This window comes from Amphibalanus amphitrite, unplaced genomic scaffold (assembly GCF_019059575.1).
Source record: "Amphibalanus amphitrite isolate SeventyFive unplaced genomic scaffold, NRLGWU_Aamphi_draft 000011F_arrow, whole genome shotgun sequence".
In the NCBI taxonomy this organism is placed as follows: domain Eukaryota; kingdom Metazoa; phylum Arthropoda; class Thecostraca; order Balanomorpha; family Balanidae; genus Amphibalanus; species Amphibalanus amphitrite.
In genome coordinates, this window is record NW_024881507.1 from 1,056,542 (window position 1) to 1,075,178 (window position 18,637).

General features: G+C 49.9%; 1 protein-coding gene across 2 annotated transcripts; it reads right to left on the reverse strand.

Moving 5' to 3' along the window:
- Positions 1-58: 58 nt before the first annotated feature.
- LOC122382017 lies at positions 59-17,583 on the reverse strand. 2 transcript variants are annotated; one of them, XM_043366883.1, is made up of 20 exons: positions 17,464-17,574; positions 11,644-11,674; positions 10,237-11,241; positions 9,960-10,075; positions 9,606-9,731; positions 9,080-9,247; positions 8,778-8,919; positions 8,318-8,437; positions 7,558-8,083; positions 6,285-6,490; positions 5,976-6,100; positions 5,388-5,752; positions 5,034-5,214; positions 4,524-4,733; positions 4,073-4,202; positions 3,670-3,828; positions 1,754-1,938; positions 1,235-1,371; positions 775-899; positions 59-578 (listed from the first exon to the last, which is right to left on the reverse strand). In XM_043366883.1, exons 3-20 carry the CDS (start codon positions 11,200-11,202, stop codon positions 462-464), a joined length of 4,104 nt encoding a protein of 1,367 aa, XP_043222818.1. In that variant the 5' UTR covers positions 11,203-11,241; positions 11,644-11,674; positions 17,464-17,574; the 3' UTR covers positions 59-461. The 2 variants fall into 2 exon arrangements, with proteins under 2 accessions (XP_043222818.1, XP_043222809.1); XM_043366874.1 differs by lacking the exon at positions 11,644-11,674 and having other exon boundaries at positions 17,464-17,583.
- Between the last annotated feature and the right edge of the window lie 1,054 nt (positions 17,584-18,637).

The following is an 18,637-nucleotide window of genomic DNA, read 5'->3' on the forward strand; positions in this document are numbered from 1 at the left end:
GTCGAGTGAAACGGTGTGATAACCGAGACGAGCGGTGAATTGGATGGTATAAAAGCAATACAGAAAGAGTAATTCTATTCTGATACACCCCGCAGTCACAGTCAACATGAAACACGCAGGTGTGCAAACTCAGCACTCATGGCATGAATACATTCTAAATGCTGATGACAAAATGGTTCCAAATCGCTGGCAGCAAAGTGCGCACTTACACCCTCTGTGACTATCGAAAACTTTGTAACTAGTTACAAGTCACTTGTCAGGTACCTCCCACAGTAATCAGTTCTTGGTCGCCTCACGGTGGCACAGCATCTCGAGACCTGAATCACATCGTGCAGCTTCCTCCACACGTCACCGACACAGCGCACGGAAACCACCGGTGTACTGAGGCCGTCAAATCCGAGCCAAACCCGAGTAGAACCCCGGCAGTGAGATAGTTGGAGGTCACTGAGCATTGAATCTTTTCACATCGGCGGCTCCCGGAGCCGGGGCCGCCCGGCGCCCGGAGCGTCCTTCAAGTCGTACATGACGCGGAACTGAAGCTCGATTCGCTCCTCCTTCACCTGAGCCTCGCGAGGGATCTGCCGGACACACAGCGTGCGTTACATCAGCTTCTGACCAAATCGTGGGACGGGACGACTTCGAGCTTTCAAGTTGACACATTCAGGCGGAAAGCAGAAACGTTCTCGAAAGCAATATCAGTGTGCGTATTGACTAGGTGGGACGGCGCCTGTGAAGCGAGAAGGCGCGTTCAATGTGCGGCGAGTTTCAGCTCACCTGGTGTTGCCAGTCCTGCTGAGTGGCGCCCTCCATCACCAGCACACTGCCCGGGAACAGCGGGAACCTCAGGAAGCGCGGCCGCTCGCAGCCCAGCTGCCGCAGCTCGAAACACCGAATCGCACCTGCAGGCAGCAGCGCGGTGGTTACGTACATACTATAGGAGGAGTGTACAGGGGCCGAACGAACCTCACGCTTTGTACAGATTAGCAATATTCAGAGCAAACGCCAAGATCAAGTTTTAATCCTCTAAATGGTTCCTCTAAGTGGTTTCATATTCCACACATCTATAGCAGTAGTACTGTCGGACGGAAGACACGACACATCGATGGGTCAAAAAGGGTAAGGGAATGAGGTAAAAGTTGTGCGATGTTCTGCTTTTTGATGAGCAAAACTTCTCGGCATACATTACCGGTATCTCCAGCTCAACACTTTGACCTCCCTCGCATCATTTCCGTACCTAGTGAGATGATCGCGATGGTGGGGTGGCGCCCGAGCGCCGGCTGATCGTGCACGTGCCACTCGTGTACGTCGTTACCCGTGCGGAACAGGCTCAGGTGACAGCTGTTGAACTCGTGGCCCACGAACTGGCACAGGCTGACGGATAGAGACGGCGGTCAGAGCGAACAGATTTCGGCGGCGGCGGCGGCGACAGATTTATCATTTTCGGATTCCATAGTATCTGCCGTTCCGGGATCAGATCGATTACTGCGATTCGGTAGAAGAAATTATTGCGAGTGTAGCATAGTTACTTAGCTTGATTATTGATTTTACCCCTTACTTGACTGTTGATCCGCATAATTTAAAGTTAGAATATTACCCTAGCGTAGAGTATCAGCTAAATTAGATCAAACAAGTAACAAATCTGCTGCATATGTATTCTTGTAGCCTGGGTAACTATGTACTAACTAGCCAGTTCCCTGCATGAGCTCTGCAGTATGCTACAGCAGCTCGAGGTCCAGCAGGTCCACCAGCTCACCTCTGCAGCAGGTCCAGCAGCTCGGGCGACCAGCTGTCGTTGGACGGCATCTTCAGGCCGGATTCGTCCAGCCCGCACGGCCCAAACCAGGCCACCAGTCGCTTCAGTGCCACGAACCGTCCATCGGCCGCCACCTGGCGCGTCTGGTGCCACTTGACGTACCGGCGCAGTGTCTGGAACATTCGCTGTGCGCGACAGGGGGGGGGGGGGGGACGGTGACCTGGCTTATCATGGGTCGAGTGAGGTAATGAAATGAGGTAAACATTGAACGATGTTTGTTTAAGGAGCAAAACTTCTCGGCGTACGGCGCTCATTATGAGGCCAGATATAAGGCAAACCGCAGGGTGTGTGTGTTGCTAGAGCTTTTGGTTGGGCGCTAGAGCACAGGTAGGCTACCAAGCGCCATCAAACTGCAGAGGGTTTTCACCAATTCAATGTACAGGGTGTCCCATAAGTTCGTTCTCACATTATGTTTGCATGTGAAACAGAGTACATTGCGTTTTAATATATTTATGAATGACCCCTCAATAGGCTCCTCTTAATAGGCAAACACATGAATACATGCTGCAGCATGCCAACCGGCATGTTTGGCTGCATAGTAGGCTTAAAGTTAACCCAGACTGACTTGACATGCGCCGTGAGCTCCTCGAGGCTGGAACAGCGCTACGCTTCGACGAGCCTCAATTTCAGCATAACCAACAAATTTTTATGAAATTTTGATCCAATGAGGTGCCTGGCATGTGATCTTGCCACAAATGCCTGTCACAGTCTCCTTGCACCGCTTTTAAGCTTTGCTTGACCTGTGCACTGATGCACTGTCTTGCCTGAAGATGGGCCTACGACCTCCCGGATGCCATTTTCTCCTCTATAAATATGTTCATACTCGCGGTTCGAGTTCAGCTTGAGGGCTGAAACTCCTCCTAGATGTTCTTGGAAAAGCATTCTGCTTCCCAAAACTGTTTCTGGGTTGCCACTTGCAACTTGTTCAACTCCAGAACGCCTATAATCCCACAACACAGTGACCCTGACCTTTTGCATAAGAACATAACGGGACGAAACGGAGGCCTCCTCCTTCGCCCTTATGGGGTTGTTTTCGGGTTTGGACGGGTGTTTCCTTTCGAACGTGGACTAGTTAGTCCTGATGACCTAGTTGATGTCATCAGCCCTCTGTTTTGTTTAGCCTCAGGCATAACGAAACTCATGTTTGGCCATTTTAAGACGTTTTTGACTGTTTTGAGTCCTCCGGTAAGCAAAGCTTAAGTCACCTTGAGTTATGTACCCCGAAAGAACACTCTTAGACAGCTGGTAATCCATCCTGAAAAGTCTGCTTACAAACTTTGTAACCCTTTGACCTTTTTGATGGCCACTTTGGCGCCACACAGTTTTGGCCACTTGGCTCACTCCTGAGGGCTGACTGGAAAGAGGATAAACTTGCAGTGACTGACTCCCGACAAATCATCGGTGTCACTTGCTGACTGTGCGTCCAGTTAGCGATGGACATTGGCTACAGACTGGTAGGCCTCAATCACCCTCAATCGTCGCGAATGGTCACGTGCTGACTAAATACTGAGACGTACCCGTATCGGAGACCTCTATGTTGCGGCGTTAGCCGTCTCTGTAGGAAGCGGGCTCTATAGCAAAAACTATTTTGTCTACAGAAATTAGCTACTGTGGAGCATATTTCTACCAGCCATGGCAACCACGTAAGCTCAGTTACGAACCAATTTCAGCGTGCCTTTAAGCAAGAGAGCCTAAAAACGTAAAATTTAGGTGAGAACGAACTTATGGGACACCCTGTAGGTCGTTACTCGTAACTTTGCACTTATCAGAGTAATCCAACACATCATAAACAAATCCGAATCCTCTCCACCAACCAGAGCACAGTCCCTGCGTGTCCCGTGTGTCGCCATAATTACCATGACGCCCCTCCTGTTCATGAAGTTGGGCCAGTAGCGGATGCGGGACGGCCCGTTCTCTGTCTCAGAGAGCAGCAGCTCGCCTCCCTCGTTGACCAGCCAGTCTGGCACGTTGGTACACTGGCTGTCCTGCATCAGCGGCGTCGGAAGGCGCGCCAGCTGACGGAGGGAGCATAGAGGAGCGTCACACAGGGTCATAGGCAACCTCCACCACAGGGTCTGATCGGGTAATGAGTTGTTCAGAGAGTAGCCGAGTATCCAATACAAGTTTCCATTTAAAAGTTCCCGTCACATTATCCTAGCTCTCCTGCAACGGGGTTTTCATGCCCTGACGCACCTGCGGTATGCGCCGCTGCGGCTCCTGTGCCGGCGCTCTGACCCTCCTCCCCTCCTCCTTTCCTACCTGCGGGATACGCCGCTGCGGCTCCTGCTGTCCGGGCGCGTCGGTGGGCTGTTCCACGGCCATCTGTCCGCCCGGCCGGCCCATCGGCCTCAGAGTCGGGGCCCGGGGCTGGATCACATACCGCGGCACCCTGACACACACAGCGAGCCAGGCTCGGGGTTACAGCAGAACGGGGCGAGTGGGCTACACATCCAACTAGACCTGACCTGACCCCTGTTCGCCCCAATGAACCTTGACTTTCGTCCATCTGTAGTAACCTCTCACCCCACTGGCTTTCATTCGCCCCCTGACTAAGCATTCATCCACACTTACATCCTTCTGACCCCAACTGACCTCCGTTTAACCCCAGTGACCCCTCCCCACTGACCTCCGGCTCCGTCCGTCCTCAGATCCCCACTGACCTCCGTCCATCCCCACTGACCCCCGTTCGACCCCAGCGACCCCCACTGACCTCCGTCCGTCCCTGGTGACGATTTGATTCCCCACCACCACCGGGTCGGGCAGCAGGACTCTCCGTTTGGCCTGAGGCGGCTCCTGAGAGGACTCCTCGTCAGAGGATACGGGGTCGAGCAGCGAGGCGGGGTAGCCGCCGGCCTCGCGGGCCGAGTACTCCCGGTAGCCGCGCTCCTGGAACCACTTGTACTGCGGGTCGTTGCCGTACCTAGGCGGAAAAAGGAGCATCGTTACAGAGTAGCAGGTGGTACTGTGCACACTGTACAGTGCAGTGTTGTCACGGTAGACGAAATAAAAAGACGGAAGAACATACATTCCATGCAAAGACAACGAGCAGAATGTCACACATTCTATACATACAATAAATGGGATGGCAGGATCCTTCAACTGAAATACGGAACGATAAGGCGGCCTTGACCTAGGTATCTTATCCGTATGAATAACACGTATAGTACGGTTCACAGGCAACTTCACGACTATCCATCCGCGAGTGTATCGTTCGACTCACCCGTAGGCCTGTGTGCTCATTGTGAGGTCCCACGTGGGCGGCACCTGGTCGTATACGGCCGGCGGCTCGGCGGCGGGGGCGGCAGCGGCAGTCTGATCCGCCGCCGCTGCAGCGCCTGCCGAGCCGTTCCAGCCGCAGTTGGGACACGGAGTGGTCACCGTCGTCACCGGAGCCAACTCACCTAGAGGAAGAAAACCAGGGATCAGTCGGAACACGGGGACTGCCTTAGCTGGGGAAGCGGCAACAGCGGTGGGGCAGTCATAATTGGATAGCATTATTATCACTGGGAAATACCGAGGTTGAGTTTGATAGCAAACGGATCATATCTCTGTGCCCGCCCGCTGTAGAACTCACCGGCCTCATTCTCCGGCTTTTTCTCTGGCAGTGGCGGCGGCGGCGTCGGGTCCATCTTGCCCTTGCTCTTGCGCTTGGCTCCCGCCTTGGCCTGCTCCTTCTCGCGCTGCTCCTGCTCCTGCTGTTCCCGCTCCTGCTGCTCCCGCTCCAGTCGCTCCTGCTCCTTCTCCTGCTGCCGGGCGAGTTTCTTTTCGGCGGCGAGCAGCGCGCGTTCCTCACTCTCCAGCTCCTCCTCCGCGGTCCGCAGCTGGGACAGACAGCCGAACTCCTCGAAAAACTCCACCCGCTTCCGGCGGAAGCCGAGCTTGTCGCGAGCGGAGAGATCCTTGCTGTTGAGCGCTAGAGTGAGCGCGGCGCTCACACCCCTGTCAGGAGAGAGATCACCGGGCGTCAGGACGAAACAGACAGACATACTTGGGCTAAAAGTTGGTAAGAGACAAATCCAAAAACACATACTTACAGGGATGCAAAAGAACAATTACATCGCAACTCATCTAACGCAAGTCACGCAAGGAGCCGAGCTTGGTGACCCAATATCCCCAGAAGGATGCGCTGTAGAATGTAGAGCTGTCGTCTATCCTCGCTCACCTGACGTCCACCGGGTGCCGCTGGTAGCACACGTCCAGAATGTGCAGGTACAGACGCGCGTTGGAGCGGTCATTCTTTACGGCAGTGCGTAGGATACCCAGCGCCTTGTCAGGTTTGTTCAGAATCTGAAAAAGCGAGAGCAAGTTATAGTAGGTATAATTGAAACAATGGAACCAGGTTTGTTGTATTCCGCAAAATCATTATGCTATGCCTCAATACCTTTTCCACCACATTTTCCATAACATGGCTCGAGTTCCAAACATAGTCACTCTATTCACCACACATTCTGTTCGCTCCCAGTCGCCTCACCTTGAAGGCGAACCGGGCGTGTTTCATGGCCCACCAGGTGCGCAGCTCTTGGGGCGCCGCTGCCGCCGCCTCCGTGTACAGCCGACTGCACTCATCCAGGTTATTCCGCCGCCGCTCGAGTCCGATTAGCTGCAGCCACGGCCGTACGGCCGCCGGGAAACTGGCCAGTACTTGGCCGAGCAGCTGCACGGCCGTGCCCGCGTGGCCTGCCGGGGGTGGGAGGTCAGGGACGCGCCGCGCCCTCAGCGCCGCCGGACTGACGGAGGACAGACGGCACACCGGTGACCATTGCAGCGGGCGGATCTACGGGAGCCGCAGATGACGTACAAAGTTTTAATTACCGTTTTGCATAAATATAAATTTAGCAGCGCTCTTCTTTAGAAGCCGCCGCTGCAATGTGTATCAGCGGTGAGCAGAGCCTGGCCCATACAGTCCCAATAGCAGTGTTTGCCAGTTCCAGTTGGGCAGCTCACCTCGTAACGCTGCGCCTGTGGTGAGGTGGGAAAACTGCAAGGATTGTGATGGAGGAAAGGGGATGTTTAGCTGAAATGATCCGGGACGGCAAAAGCAGCTAATATATGGATGTCGACGCGGCAGCTATCTGATGCCACTCGACGAGGAATTCCTATCATCTTTGGTTCAGATCTTTAGCTCGAACGCAGAAGTGCTTGAATGTAGGATATTTTCAAGGTATGTCTGATTTAGACCAAAGAAAGTTGTACTGGTCGGCGCGGCTGGGCGCACAGGTCTGCCCGTGGCTCAGGAAGACCCGGCAGCCTGTGGACAGCCTGTGCGGCCCGTGTAGCCGCCCTGGCCGACCGGACCTCGGCCCCGGGACGGGGACAGGCGCGGAGTTACTCGGAGACGCGACCCACCCTCCCCGGTACCCCGCATACACAGCCATTACGGTATTACGGGCTCCGGACGGACCGGCACCGGGTGCCGAGCTCTGAAATCAGACCACCACATCAGCGCCGCAGACATCTGGTCAACCATCGCACGGCACGGCACGACGGACACGGAGGGTAGGGAGAAATACGAGTACAAACGGCGGCTACATGGCAGCGGAGCAACCATGCAATGGCACATGCCAATTACCAGCAGCAAAGCTTGTTGCAAACGTTACGCTGATGTAACATCTAACTCAAGCAGCACCATCCTGAACCTAATTAATAACAGTACACTCTTCCAAATTCCCTCATCCGTTGAGTATAATGACAGTCCCACCGCCCCAACGCCACCCGCCCACCGACCATCAAGGGCGGGGTCTCACCAACGCTCTCCTCGAACGCCGCCCACTGCATGCGCACGTTGGGCTTGGTGGGACAGTGCACCAGACAGGCGCGCTTGTACACCTCCCGCACGGCGTCGGCCGGGTCCTCGAGCGGCGTGAAACCGGCGCCGACGTCGGACCGCTCCTCCGGCAGCTGCTGCGACTCGGTCTCGAAGGAGGGGGCGCCGGCGCGTCCCGACTGGTCGGCCGTCAGCAGCCGCTGCACGGCGGCGTCATCGGCCGCGCCGGCCGCCGCAGCAGGCGGGGCAGACGGGGCGCCGGTCGACCCAGCCGCGGCGGAGGTCTGAGGTTTATCCTTGCCGCCGGCCGTCGGCAGTTGTCGCTCCAGGTACCGGGCGTACTGCATCCAGAACTCCTCGTACTGGGCGCAGGAGATCAGACAGCGCTCGTAGAGCTGTACCAGCGAGTGGTGGTCGCCGTCAGCCGCCTCCAGCTCCAGGTACTCGCGCCAGGCGCGCAGCTGCCGCTTGTCCAGCGGGATCACGTGGAAGTACGGCCGCTTGATCTACAGACAAGGGACGACACTCAATGTGATCATAGCGGTAGTTAAGGTAATAAAATGCTAATTTGGGTATATGACAAGGATTAAGCATCACGCACCATCCAAAAATGATAAAACAAAAACGTATACGCTAAAAAAGGATGCTTGCAAAGTACGTCAACAACCAATAATAAACTACCAAACTGCAGCGAAGGTTTTTTTTCAATAGCTACCCAGCAGCACACGACGCATCCTAACCTTGTCCTCGAGTTTCCAGCGTTTCTCCACCCTCTTCTCCGTTTGTTCGTGGACGGCGACCATGTCGGCCACCAGTTTCTCCTTGATGGCGCTGATCAGCTTCACCTCGGGCTTTGGCGTCTGAGAGGGACGGAGGAGGAGGAGTCAGTTGCGGTCCGGCTGCGATGGGCGGGTGAGTTTATACACAGCGAAGTGATGATTGGGGTTCCAGGCGCCACACAGCCGAGTGATAACTTATAACAAACAGAAACATATTTGCTTTGCCAGAAAGAACACCATTTAACCATCCACAACGCAAATTGAATACATGAATTTGGACAATATAAATCCTACGACAATAAACGTAATATCATTCAGCTTATGAAAGGCCACCGACAAGTGTGCTGTTAAAAGATTAGCGAGCATCAGTCAGTTGTTTCCCGACCACGACCGACACCCGTCGCTCTCCGCCGTAGTTCACCTTGACGGGCTCGGGCAGCTCGAAGGCGGGCTCCTCCCGGTAGGCCATGTCCAGGTCGATGCAGCACTGGCGCCGCAGAGCCATGTACTCGTCCCGCTCCAGGATGTCCCGGGGGTGGTAGTCACGCACGTGCTGCAGAAAACTGCACACCGAGGGCGGGGCACAGCGGTGAGTGGCGGAGAAAACAATCCGATGTAGTGACGCTTTCGATATTTCAAATTCATGCACGCATTGTTAAGTCAGGACCAGCGGCATTACCGGCTAACTGAAACGTTCAGAGCAACAACAACAACCAGACTCACTTGTCCCAGTGTCGGTTGTAGAGCCGCGTGGGTATTTTCAGCAGCCGCCGGTAGATGGCAGTGACGCCGCTCAGTGTGCTTTGGCTCGCCTCCCACTGGATAACACACTCCCAGAGGGCGTCTGAGCGAAACTGGGAGCCCGCCGAGCGCACCGCCCGCTCACACAGCCTGGGGGAATAAAGGAAAACGGACTCTCATCCTGTGTTCCAAAAACACGGACACGAGACTCACTGTATAACATCTTATCAATGTCGAATAGCATCGTTTCAGAAAGCTAATTACGACTTCTCTGGTGATAAAGCTAGTTCGAATCGGTCTTACCGATAATAATATCAACCATCCTAGATGTTTGAGTCTGCCATACACCCGAAAAAGTGCAAGCAATCCAAATTGTCATGGGAAAGTGTAAACACTTCATGACTTACCCCACACGCTACCCCACAATATCCCGTTCACATTCGATACACCCCAAACCCCACCCCAATTCCCAGTCAGACCCCGGTCTGCCTGTCGTTCTGGCACTCACTCTCTGGTCTGCTCCTGTGCCGTCTTCTGTCCTTTGACCATTTCCCTGACGAGGTTCAGCAGGCACATCCACAGGTCCACAGATAGCGGAATGGCGCGCACGGCCCGCTCCAGGATCTGACGCGCCCTGAGACAGCGGCAGCAGCGCACGTCAATGGAACTTCTATTTAGCAACCGTCAACCACGGACAGGTCGCAAAAAACAAACATGAATCGTAAAAAAAAAAAAAAACAGAAAAGCACGAGAAATGAAGGAACGATCAATGAGAATAGAAAGGAGAACAGATTGTACAGATATCAACAGAAAGACAAAGCGACAGAGAGGAGAGCCAGAGCAGCAAAGAGGAGAAACTCACCTGTCTGCATATCCGCTGCGCTGCTCCAGTTCGGCGTACTTTTTCCAGTAGGCGTAGCAGTACGGATAGAGAGGCAGGAACGCGTTATACACCGCCCGAATCGCATCCAGGTTCGTCTGAAAAGGCGCCCGAGTGACGGTCATATAATAGACAGCCAAAAACGTAGAGCGGTCCAATATTCGTTAAAAGGATGCTCGAGCCGCATGACATTTGTCAAGATCCCAGGGCAGCCAAGAGGAGCTGTTACCCAAGCCGGACATCTCCCAAGTTTGGTTACCTGTTTCTCGACGTGCTGCAGCAGGTAGGTCCAGCCGTTGAAGTCGTACTGGTTCTCCCGCACAAACTGCCAGTAGTGCTGCAGCAGCCCGTCGGCAGCCGTCGACTCGGGATGGGGCTCCGCGGGCGGCGCCGTGACCGCTGCGGGGGCGGCGGCAGGGGCGGGGGCGGGGGCGGCCTGCGGGTGCTGAGCGCCGCTGCACCAGTGGCCCGACGGGTCGGCCGCCGCCGCCGCGGCTGCCACTAGCTGTCGAGTGCTGAGCTCTCCAGACACCACGGCACTGGCCGCGTCCATGCCGCCGCCGCTGAGGTCCTCCGGCAGCGGAGGTGGCAGCGGCGGCGGGGGAGGAGGCGGGAGCAGGGCGGGAGCGGCGCGGATCACCGCCTGGCCGACTGTGGCGGTCGGGGTCGGGATCTCAGACACCGGGGCGGCTGCCAGTGGCGGGAGCAGGCCGGTCTGCGGGGCCAACTGGGAGGCCGGCGGGTGGGGAGCCCCGCCGCTCACAGCGGTAGGGTGTCCGTTGGGGACGATCGCTGCAGGCGGCGCAGCATCCCCAGCCCCACCGCTCGCCGCAAACTCCGGCTGACCATGAGCGCCGGGTCCGTTCGGGTGGGACGGCGGCAGCGGCGGCTGTGCGAGGGTCGCCGGCGGTAGCGGCGGCGGCGGCACCGGTATCTCTCCGTTAGGGATCCCTGTGGGCGGCTGGTCTGCTGGCGGCGGCGGCGGTCCGGCCGCGGCCACCGGCGAGTCGCCGTGCGGTCCGGGCAGCGGGCCGGCCGCCGGGTCCGTCTCGGCCTCCGCGGGGATGTGTCCCGCCCCCTCCCCGTAGCCGTAGCACGAGCCGGGCGCGACGGTGGCCAGCGTGACGCCGTCCGTGGGGGCCACGAACGAGGCCTCCAGGTGCAGCAGGCCCTGCACGGACAGCGGCGGCTGCTCCTTCTTGCGACCCTTCTTCTTGGGAGGCATGGCGCGCCTCGAGAGCCCACTGGTAGGTCGCTAATCGGCCTGTGGACAGTGGGCATTACCAATCTCATCAGCAACAGTCAACAAACCAGCGAACTGGCATTGCTGGTCAACACAAAATAAACTGAAAATTAAAACCTGAGTAGGACAAACCAGTTTCTAAAGATTTCATTGTGAAATAAATTCATTCAACTCCTGCATTGCTGTCTGCTTTACAAGAGCACAGACATCTTAAATGTTGCAAAACACTGGGACTAGTTAGAAATATGCCATCCTAAATATTGCATCATTAATGACACCTTCAATTTGGGCACTGTTGGCTTGAATAAATAGCCCAGAACTGCTCACAAGCCAGTAAGTCACGAAAAATGACAACTAAAGGAGGTAAAATGAGTGATATTTTCACTTCTATCAATTAATATGTGGATCCATTTCAATGACGACCTGATAGATCCTTCACAATCCATCTTCAGTGCTGTAATAAGAAAGGGGCATACTTATGCCTGAAACAGACTCTTTCCGCAGTCAGGAAATCGCATGCGAGAGCCTATTCAAATACGTGGAAGCACGCTCGCATCAATCGCACGCACCTCCCGGATGCGATTGATGTGGGAAGAATTATAATGTATTTGAATAGGCTCTCGCATGCGATTTCCTGAACGCGGAAAGAGTCTGTTTCAGCCTTTAGAGCTTGTAGTCTTTCCCTGAAAGAACAGATTAGACATACCAACATCACCATGTTTCAAAAAATGACTCTGTCTTTTTTACATAGTGCTATTTGGTTCTAGTCTTCTTGGTTACAGATATAATGGTGAAATATTCAAGTGTAAGCTGTATGCAACAAGAGGAGTGCAAATCAAACTATCAAAGCTCACTCGCCATTACTGGCTCTGTGTTTGCCATGTTTCCAACAAGTCTGGGCCTCTTTCACCACTCACCCATTAGCAATATGTAGGTATGCAGATTGTATGTAGGTATTATGCAGCTAAATCATCACAAGGAAATAGTTATTAATTATTTCTGTTTTCTTACAGGAAAACCAATACAATGGAATTCAATTTAACTACTAATTCACATTTTGGTGAAAAGGTAGCTAACTTACCTAATACTGACTAGTAATTAATAAATGCAGTATATTAGCATCATACTTCATAGCAAAACAAATGATAAATGATGCTAACATAACATATTTAACTCAAAACCATTTGAGTTAAAGGGACCCTCCCACCTTCAAAAAAGTTAATGAATTGGCATGAAAGTGATGTCGCTCGATTCAGAAAGAGCAAAAACGAATATCTACCAAATTTCACCGAAAAATATTCACCGGTTTTCAAGATATTAGACTTTTACTTTTGTTTACTTTTTTGGGATCTCCGCTGTTCCTAGCGACTTCATTTTGGAAGTGCGGCGTTCGCGGCAGATGTTGCGCGCAAATAGCATATACCACCACTGCTTTACAAAGATGTTAGTATAAGGTTTTAAAATCGTTAGATCACCGCTGACGTCACAAATTCTAAGGGGGCATCTCAATGCATTAGCCCCTTAGAATCCGAAAACTGCAAGTTTGAAATTCAATATCTCCGAATTAAAGCATTTTTCGATGTTGTGAGTGCCCAAACCGGTATTTGCAGACCATGGCCACCAATTTGTCTATCTCAACTCAAAACTAATGTTAAGGTGGGATGGTCCCTTTAAGAATCTAATGCATCCCCATGTTTAAAAAAAAAAATAGAGTACAGTTCAATGTTGTTTTATCAGCATGATAATATTTAAGCCATTTGCCAGCACTTCTTGGCCCGTTAATGTGAACTGCATTGACTATATCAGCATGGAGTTGGTCAATGATAAAAAAACAATGGTGGGCTGGGAGTGCACAAATAAATATAATGGCCATTCAGGTCACAGGCCTCTGGACATAATAGGTACCCCAGATGATAAGCTGCATAGTGCCTGATAACAAAATATATATATATATATATATATATATATATATATGTATATATATATATATATATATATATATATATATATATATATATATATATATATATATATATATATATATATATATATATATATATATATATATATATATATATATATATATATATATGTATATATATATAGATATATCTATATATATATATATATATATATAGATATATATAGATATATATATATATAGATATATATATATATATATATATATATATATATATATATATATATATATATATATATATATATATATATATATATATATGTTACAGGCAATGTGTGGAATCAGACCAGGCCGACCAGGCATTCTATAGAATCCCTGACTGCTTAGTGCTTAGGCATTCTATAGAATGCCTGGCTTAACCCGCGACCTGGTGGGGGGGGGGCTATTTTTTGCCCCCCCCCCCCTCTAGACTTTTCGATATATCTCCAGAACCGCTGCGCCGATCGTCACCAAACTTTCAGTACCCTCCCGGACATCAATTTTACACATTGTGACCAAAAATTTTTTCCCAAAGGCTATGATAGGTTGGCCGGAAATGACGTAAGAGTGACGTCATGTTCTGCCGTTTTCGACCCAAAAAAGGGTTTCGCGGGAAGAGTTGTCAGGCCTATAGCTTTGCAAATACAGAAAAATGATAAGAACATAAAAGCTGTAGAATCGACAGGGCTACAAAACTGCTATCTCAGATTTTTTAAATTTTTGGATTTTGACCCCCAAAAATCAAAAATAATTTTTTTGGATATAATCATCGAAAGATCCAAAAAGTTTTTTTAATTTCGCAAAAACCGGAATATATGTGAAAGTCCTTACCGCCTTCCATCCACATACCAAATTTTAGATTGATACCTCTTTTTTGGCGAAGTTACAGCGAAAAAACTGTTCAAAATTGATGACGTCAAATTTTCAAACTCAATTTTTAGCAATTCTAGACCCCGTAGCGCAAAACAAAGACCACCATTAGACTCCCCGTGATGAGCTGCATCGAATCAATACCCATTTAATGCAAAAATATCAACTTTAAAATTTGACCTTTTTTGGCCTGACCTTGACCTAACCTTGACCTGAACTTCACCAGAAAGTGACCTAAGCCATACCTGATAGTCTTATAACCAACACCATTGAGTTGGAAATGAAAAATTGGCCATAAAACATGCATCACACAACCTTAGTAAAGTTGGGCTCATGTGACCTGACCTGTGACCCTTGGTGACCTGACCTGTGACCTGACCTGGTATTGTCAGTGACCTCTAATAGCAACATATCTACTAGGCAACTGACGCCCTATCGCTGAATCTCGACAAGATGCGTTTTATTCGGTGTTATAGCGCATTCCCTAGATGACCCGTGAACGGTGAAACATGTCATCTTTGACCTGACCTGTGACGTCATCGGTGACCCCGAGGTCAATGAAACTTGGTTTCCCTCGACAAATTTGACAGACCTTTCGAACGCCGTTTGAATTTTGCGGATCCGTCCAGTAGTTTCGGAGATACGAGGGGGGGGGGGCAAAAAATAGCCCCCCCCCCCCACCAGGTCGCGTTATAAACAGACCCCACCAGGGCGCGGGTTAAAGGGACCCTCCCACCTTCAAAAAAGTTAATGAATTGGCACGAAAGTGATGTCGCTCGGTTCAGAAAGAGCGAAAACGAATATCTACCAAATTTCATCCAAAAATATTCACCGGTTTTCAAGATATTACACTTTTACTTTTGTTTACTTTTTGGGATCTCCGCTGTTCCTAGCGACTTTATTTGAAAGTGCGGCATTTGTTGCGCGCAAAGCAGCATATACCACCGCGTGCTACCAAACGTTTTAGTAAAAGATTTAAAAATCGTTAGATCTCCGCTGACGTCACAAATTCTAAGGGGGCATACCAATGCACTAGCCCCTTAGAATCCGAAAACTGCAAGTTTGAAATTCCATATCTCCGAATTAAAGCATTTGTCGATGTTGTGAGTGCCCAAACCGGTATTTGCAGGCCATGGCCACCAATTTGGCTATCTCAACTAAAAACTAATGTTAAGGTGGGAGTGTCCCTTTAAGCTCCCAGGCATTCTATAGAATGCCTAAGTATTTTGATTGTCCGAAACACACTTCGAAAATTAGGGGTCAGTGGCAGTAATGCTATTTGTTTACCTTATTTTCTTTGTTGGCCTAGGCCGGTCGTCACCTCACACCATTTCAGGGCAATGAGTTGAGAGGAAGCGAGGGAGAAATTGGGCTATGCCGATTGCCGACCACCAAATGGTGCGCCGCAAGCAGCAACTGATCCAATCCCGTTGGCACAGGAGAGCCACGGCGCAAGGCACGCGGGAGAGCCACAGGCCAACCAGTCGCTTAAACGGTTACCCTCGGAGGATTATGCTGCTGCAGATACGAAGCTGCATTAGAAGGGTGTTGGCTGGGAGGGTGGACCGTAAGGCTTGAATCGAAAGTGATTGCGCGAATGACGATGGCTTTGTTCTGATGTTAGAAATGAAGGCGAAGAATATAGCAAAAGGTCACATTTTATGTCGTCATAAGCACTTTGTGTAACGACTTTCAATATACATGGACAGCTCAACCTTCACTGTAATGTCAAGGAATAACCTGAATAAATGGTTCATTTTTCCACGTCCGGGCGGTGGCCCGGCCGTAACAAGAGCCGGATTAGGTGTTGTTCGACCTCCCCTTCCAGCTTGACTTCTGGGCCATGCGGTATTCGAAATGTCAAAATTATGAAATTTTACTCCAGTTCTTCTTTGGCAATGTTCCAAAGGATGCCATGTCTAAAACAAATAGCTGAGCCATTTTAGGTCAGGCCAATTTTTGTCGATTTTTGGCTCCTAGCCGTTTTCTCCAGTTTGACCTTAAATCAATTCCTTAGAAGGAAAACACCTATAAAAATGGACGATTTGTCAAACTTTTTTTCTGTGTAATTTTTTACCAAAGACGTTTCCGATATTGACATAACCACCATCGTCTTTCTAGCGTTAAGATAAATACTATCCTGATACAATTTGACCTAATAAGGTTAGATTGGATACCTGACCGGAAAATTTGACTGAATGAACATGAATGACTGAATGAACATTTGACTGAATGAACATAAATAGCTGATCGCAAGGTAGCCTGGCAGAAAATAATAATGTTACATATCGGTCTGTGCTCATAATATTATACAGCATACCTACACTACCTAATGTGTTGGAAAGATTCGTGTATGTAGGTATTTCCTAGGCATTCTATAGAATGCCTGAAAATCAGGCATTCTATAGAACGCCTAGGGATTCTATAGAATCCCTGGTGGGTCAGGCATTCTATAGAATACCTAGGGATTCTATAGAATGCCTGGTCGGTCAGGCATTCTATAGAATGCCTAGGCATTCTATAGAATGCCTGATTCCACACATTGCCTGTAACATATATATATATATATATATATATATATATATATATATATATATATATATATATATATATATATATATATATATATATATATATATATATGTATATATATATATATATATATATATATATATATATATATATATATATATATATATATATATATATATATATATATATATATATATATATATATATATATATATATATATATATATATATTGATTTAGGCATCCATGACCACTAGCCTCAATAATTTAAAGGTCCATGCAGAAATTATGTTGACAGTTGAATTTAACAAAGATTCATCAAGCAAAGGGCAGCCCAGAGGTGGAATAGCACAAAATATTTTTATTCACTTCATTTCAAGACTTAATGTAGACACACACTGGCAAAGCTTTTGAATAAAATGTAGACCATCACCATTCAAATTCATCATCCTTTATTTCCAGCAAATTGAAATGCAAATTGGAGACACAGGTAGGGCAGCCTGGCAGGGCTTACCAAAAAAAAAAATATAATGGCCATTCAAAATGATAAAACATACATAATGCTTCATGCAAATTGCAATGTGAATTCTTCCTCGAATTTCAATGTATATTGATATTAATATCAGAAACGCAAAGCATGCTGGGAAAATATTTACCTATTGCAAGAAGTAAGTATGTAGGCAGGTACCCAAGTATGCTAATGAAGTTTGAACAAAAAATTTATGAATTAGTATCATCAGTATATAGAATTAGATAAGTAGGAGGAAGGAAGTGAAGTGCCATTTCAAACAGTAAATTTGTATCAATAGCAATATGGAATATAGATCTTATCAGTGAAACTATACCATTAAATCATATCGTTTTATCAAATACTATACTCACTTTATCGATTTGCTGATACACAAATCAGAATTTTGCTCTCAAAAACAACGCTGAGTGGGCTACTTCAATTTATAATTGAATATTTTTACGGAGGCTCTGAGCTTGGGCCGAGGATCAGTCGCGGTTTCGCTGTTTCTTGTTCTATGTGGCAGCGTTTCCTTTTCAGATGCCTTATTTCCACCAATCAGCAACTTGCGTGCAGAATAACCATCTCAGCCTCATCCAATGAGCGCTGGAATTTGTATAAATGGAGGGGAGATTTCATGTTGGTGAACACAAAATTTTACATAAGCATGCTTAGAAATGTCTCACCTGCGCCATGTCTGCTTCTACGAAAAATGGCGCTACATGCTTCCATATGAAAGATATGAAGGATTCCCACATGGACGGCAAAAATCACTTCACCTTGGAATAGGCGATCACCGTCTTTATTTCTATGCGATCAAACAAGCGCGGACGCCGGACTGCGGGAAGACTGTGTAAGGTAAGCTCAAGTAAGCTGCCGGAGATTGGAACTATGACCCAACTATGACCCGTCCTGAATGGTTATCACGATTCACGAGTCTCTTCACATTGCTTTAGGGTTCTGAGAGGAAGGAATCTCGATCACTTTAGGAACCCCCTTCCAACTTATAAAGCAGTGTGGCACCTCGGTTTCGCTTTGTGAAGCCCACCTTGATCGTTTTTTTTATGAAACAGCGTGCTCGTGTTGAGTGCGCCCTTCCTTGCCATTATCGTTCAAGTGTCACGTATTATCCAGCCCCCCCCCTCGTCAGTACACAGGCTCGTCGCCAAGGCGTCACCGTATCCCGGCAACGACCGCCTTCCGAGGGAGGTCCGGATCGCAGGGGGTGGCACGCCACGCCACAGTGCTCGGATCGGTCGGCGCGTGCGGCCCGTCCCCACCTGGCCGCCATGTCCGGTCTCGGAGCGGCTCGACTCTGCCTCCTGGCCGCCGCCTGGGTGGCCGGGCCGGCGCCGGTGGCCGCCCAGGGTCGGAAGTTCACGCTGCAGCTCCGCGACCTCTCCTACACGGAGGTGGTCCCGCTGCGCACCCTCTCGGACGTGTCGAGCACCGCCTGCGCCATACTCTGCCTGCTCCAGTCGGCCTGCGAGGGCGTCCAGCACACGGACACCGGCGGCGAGTGCGCCCTGCTGGGCCACGTGCCGGCCG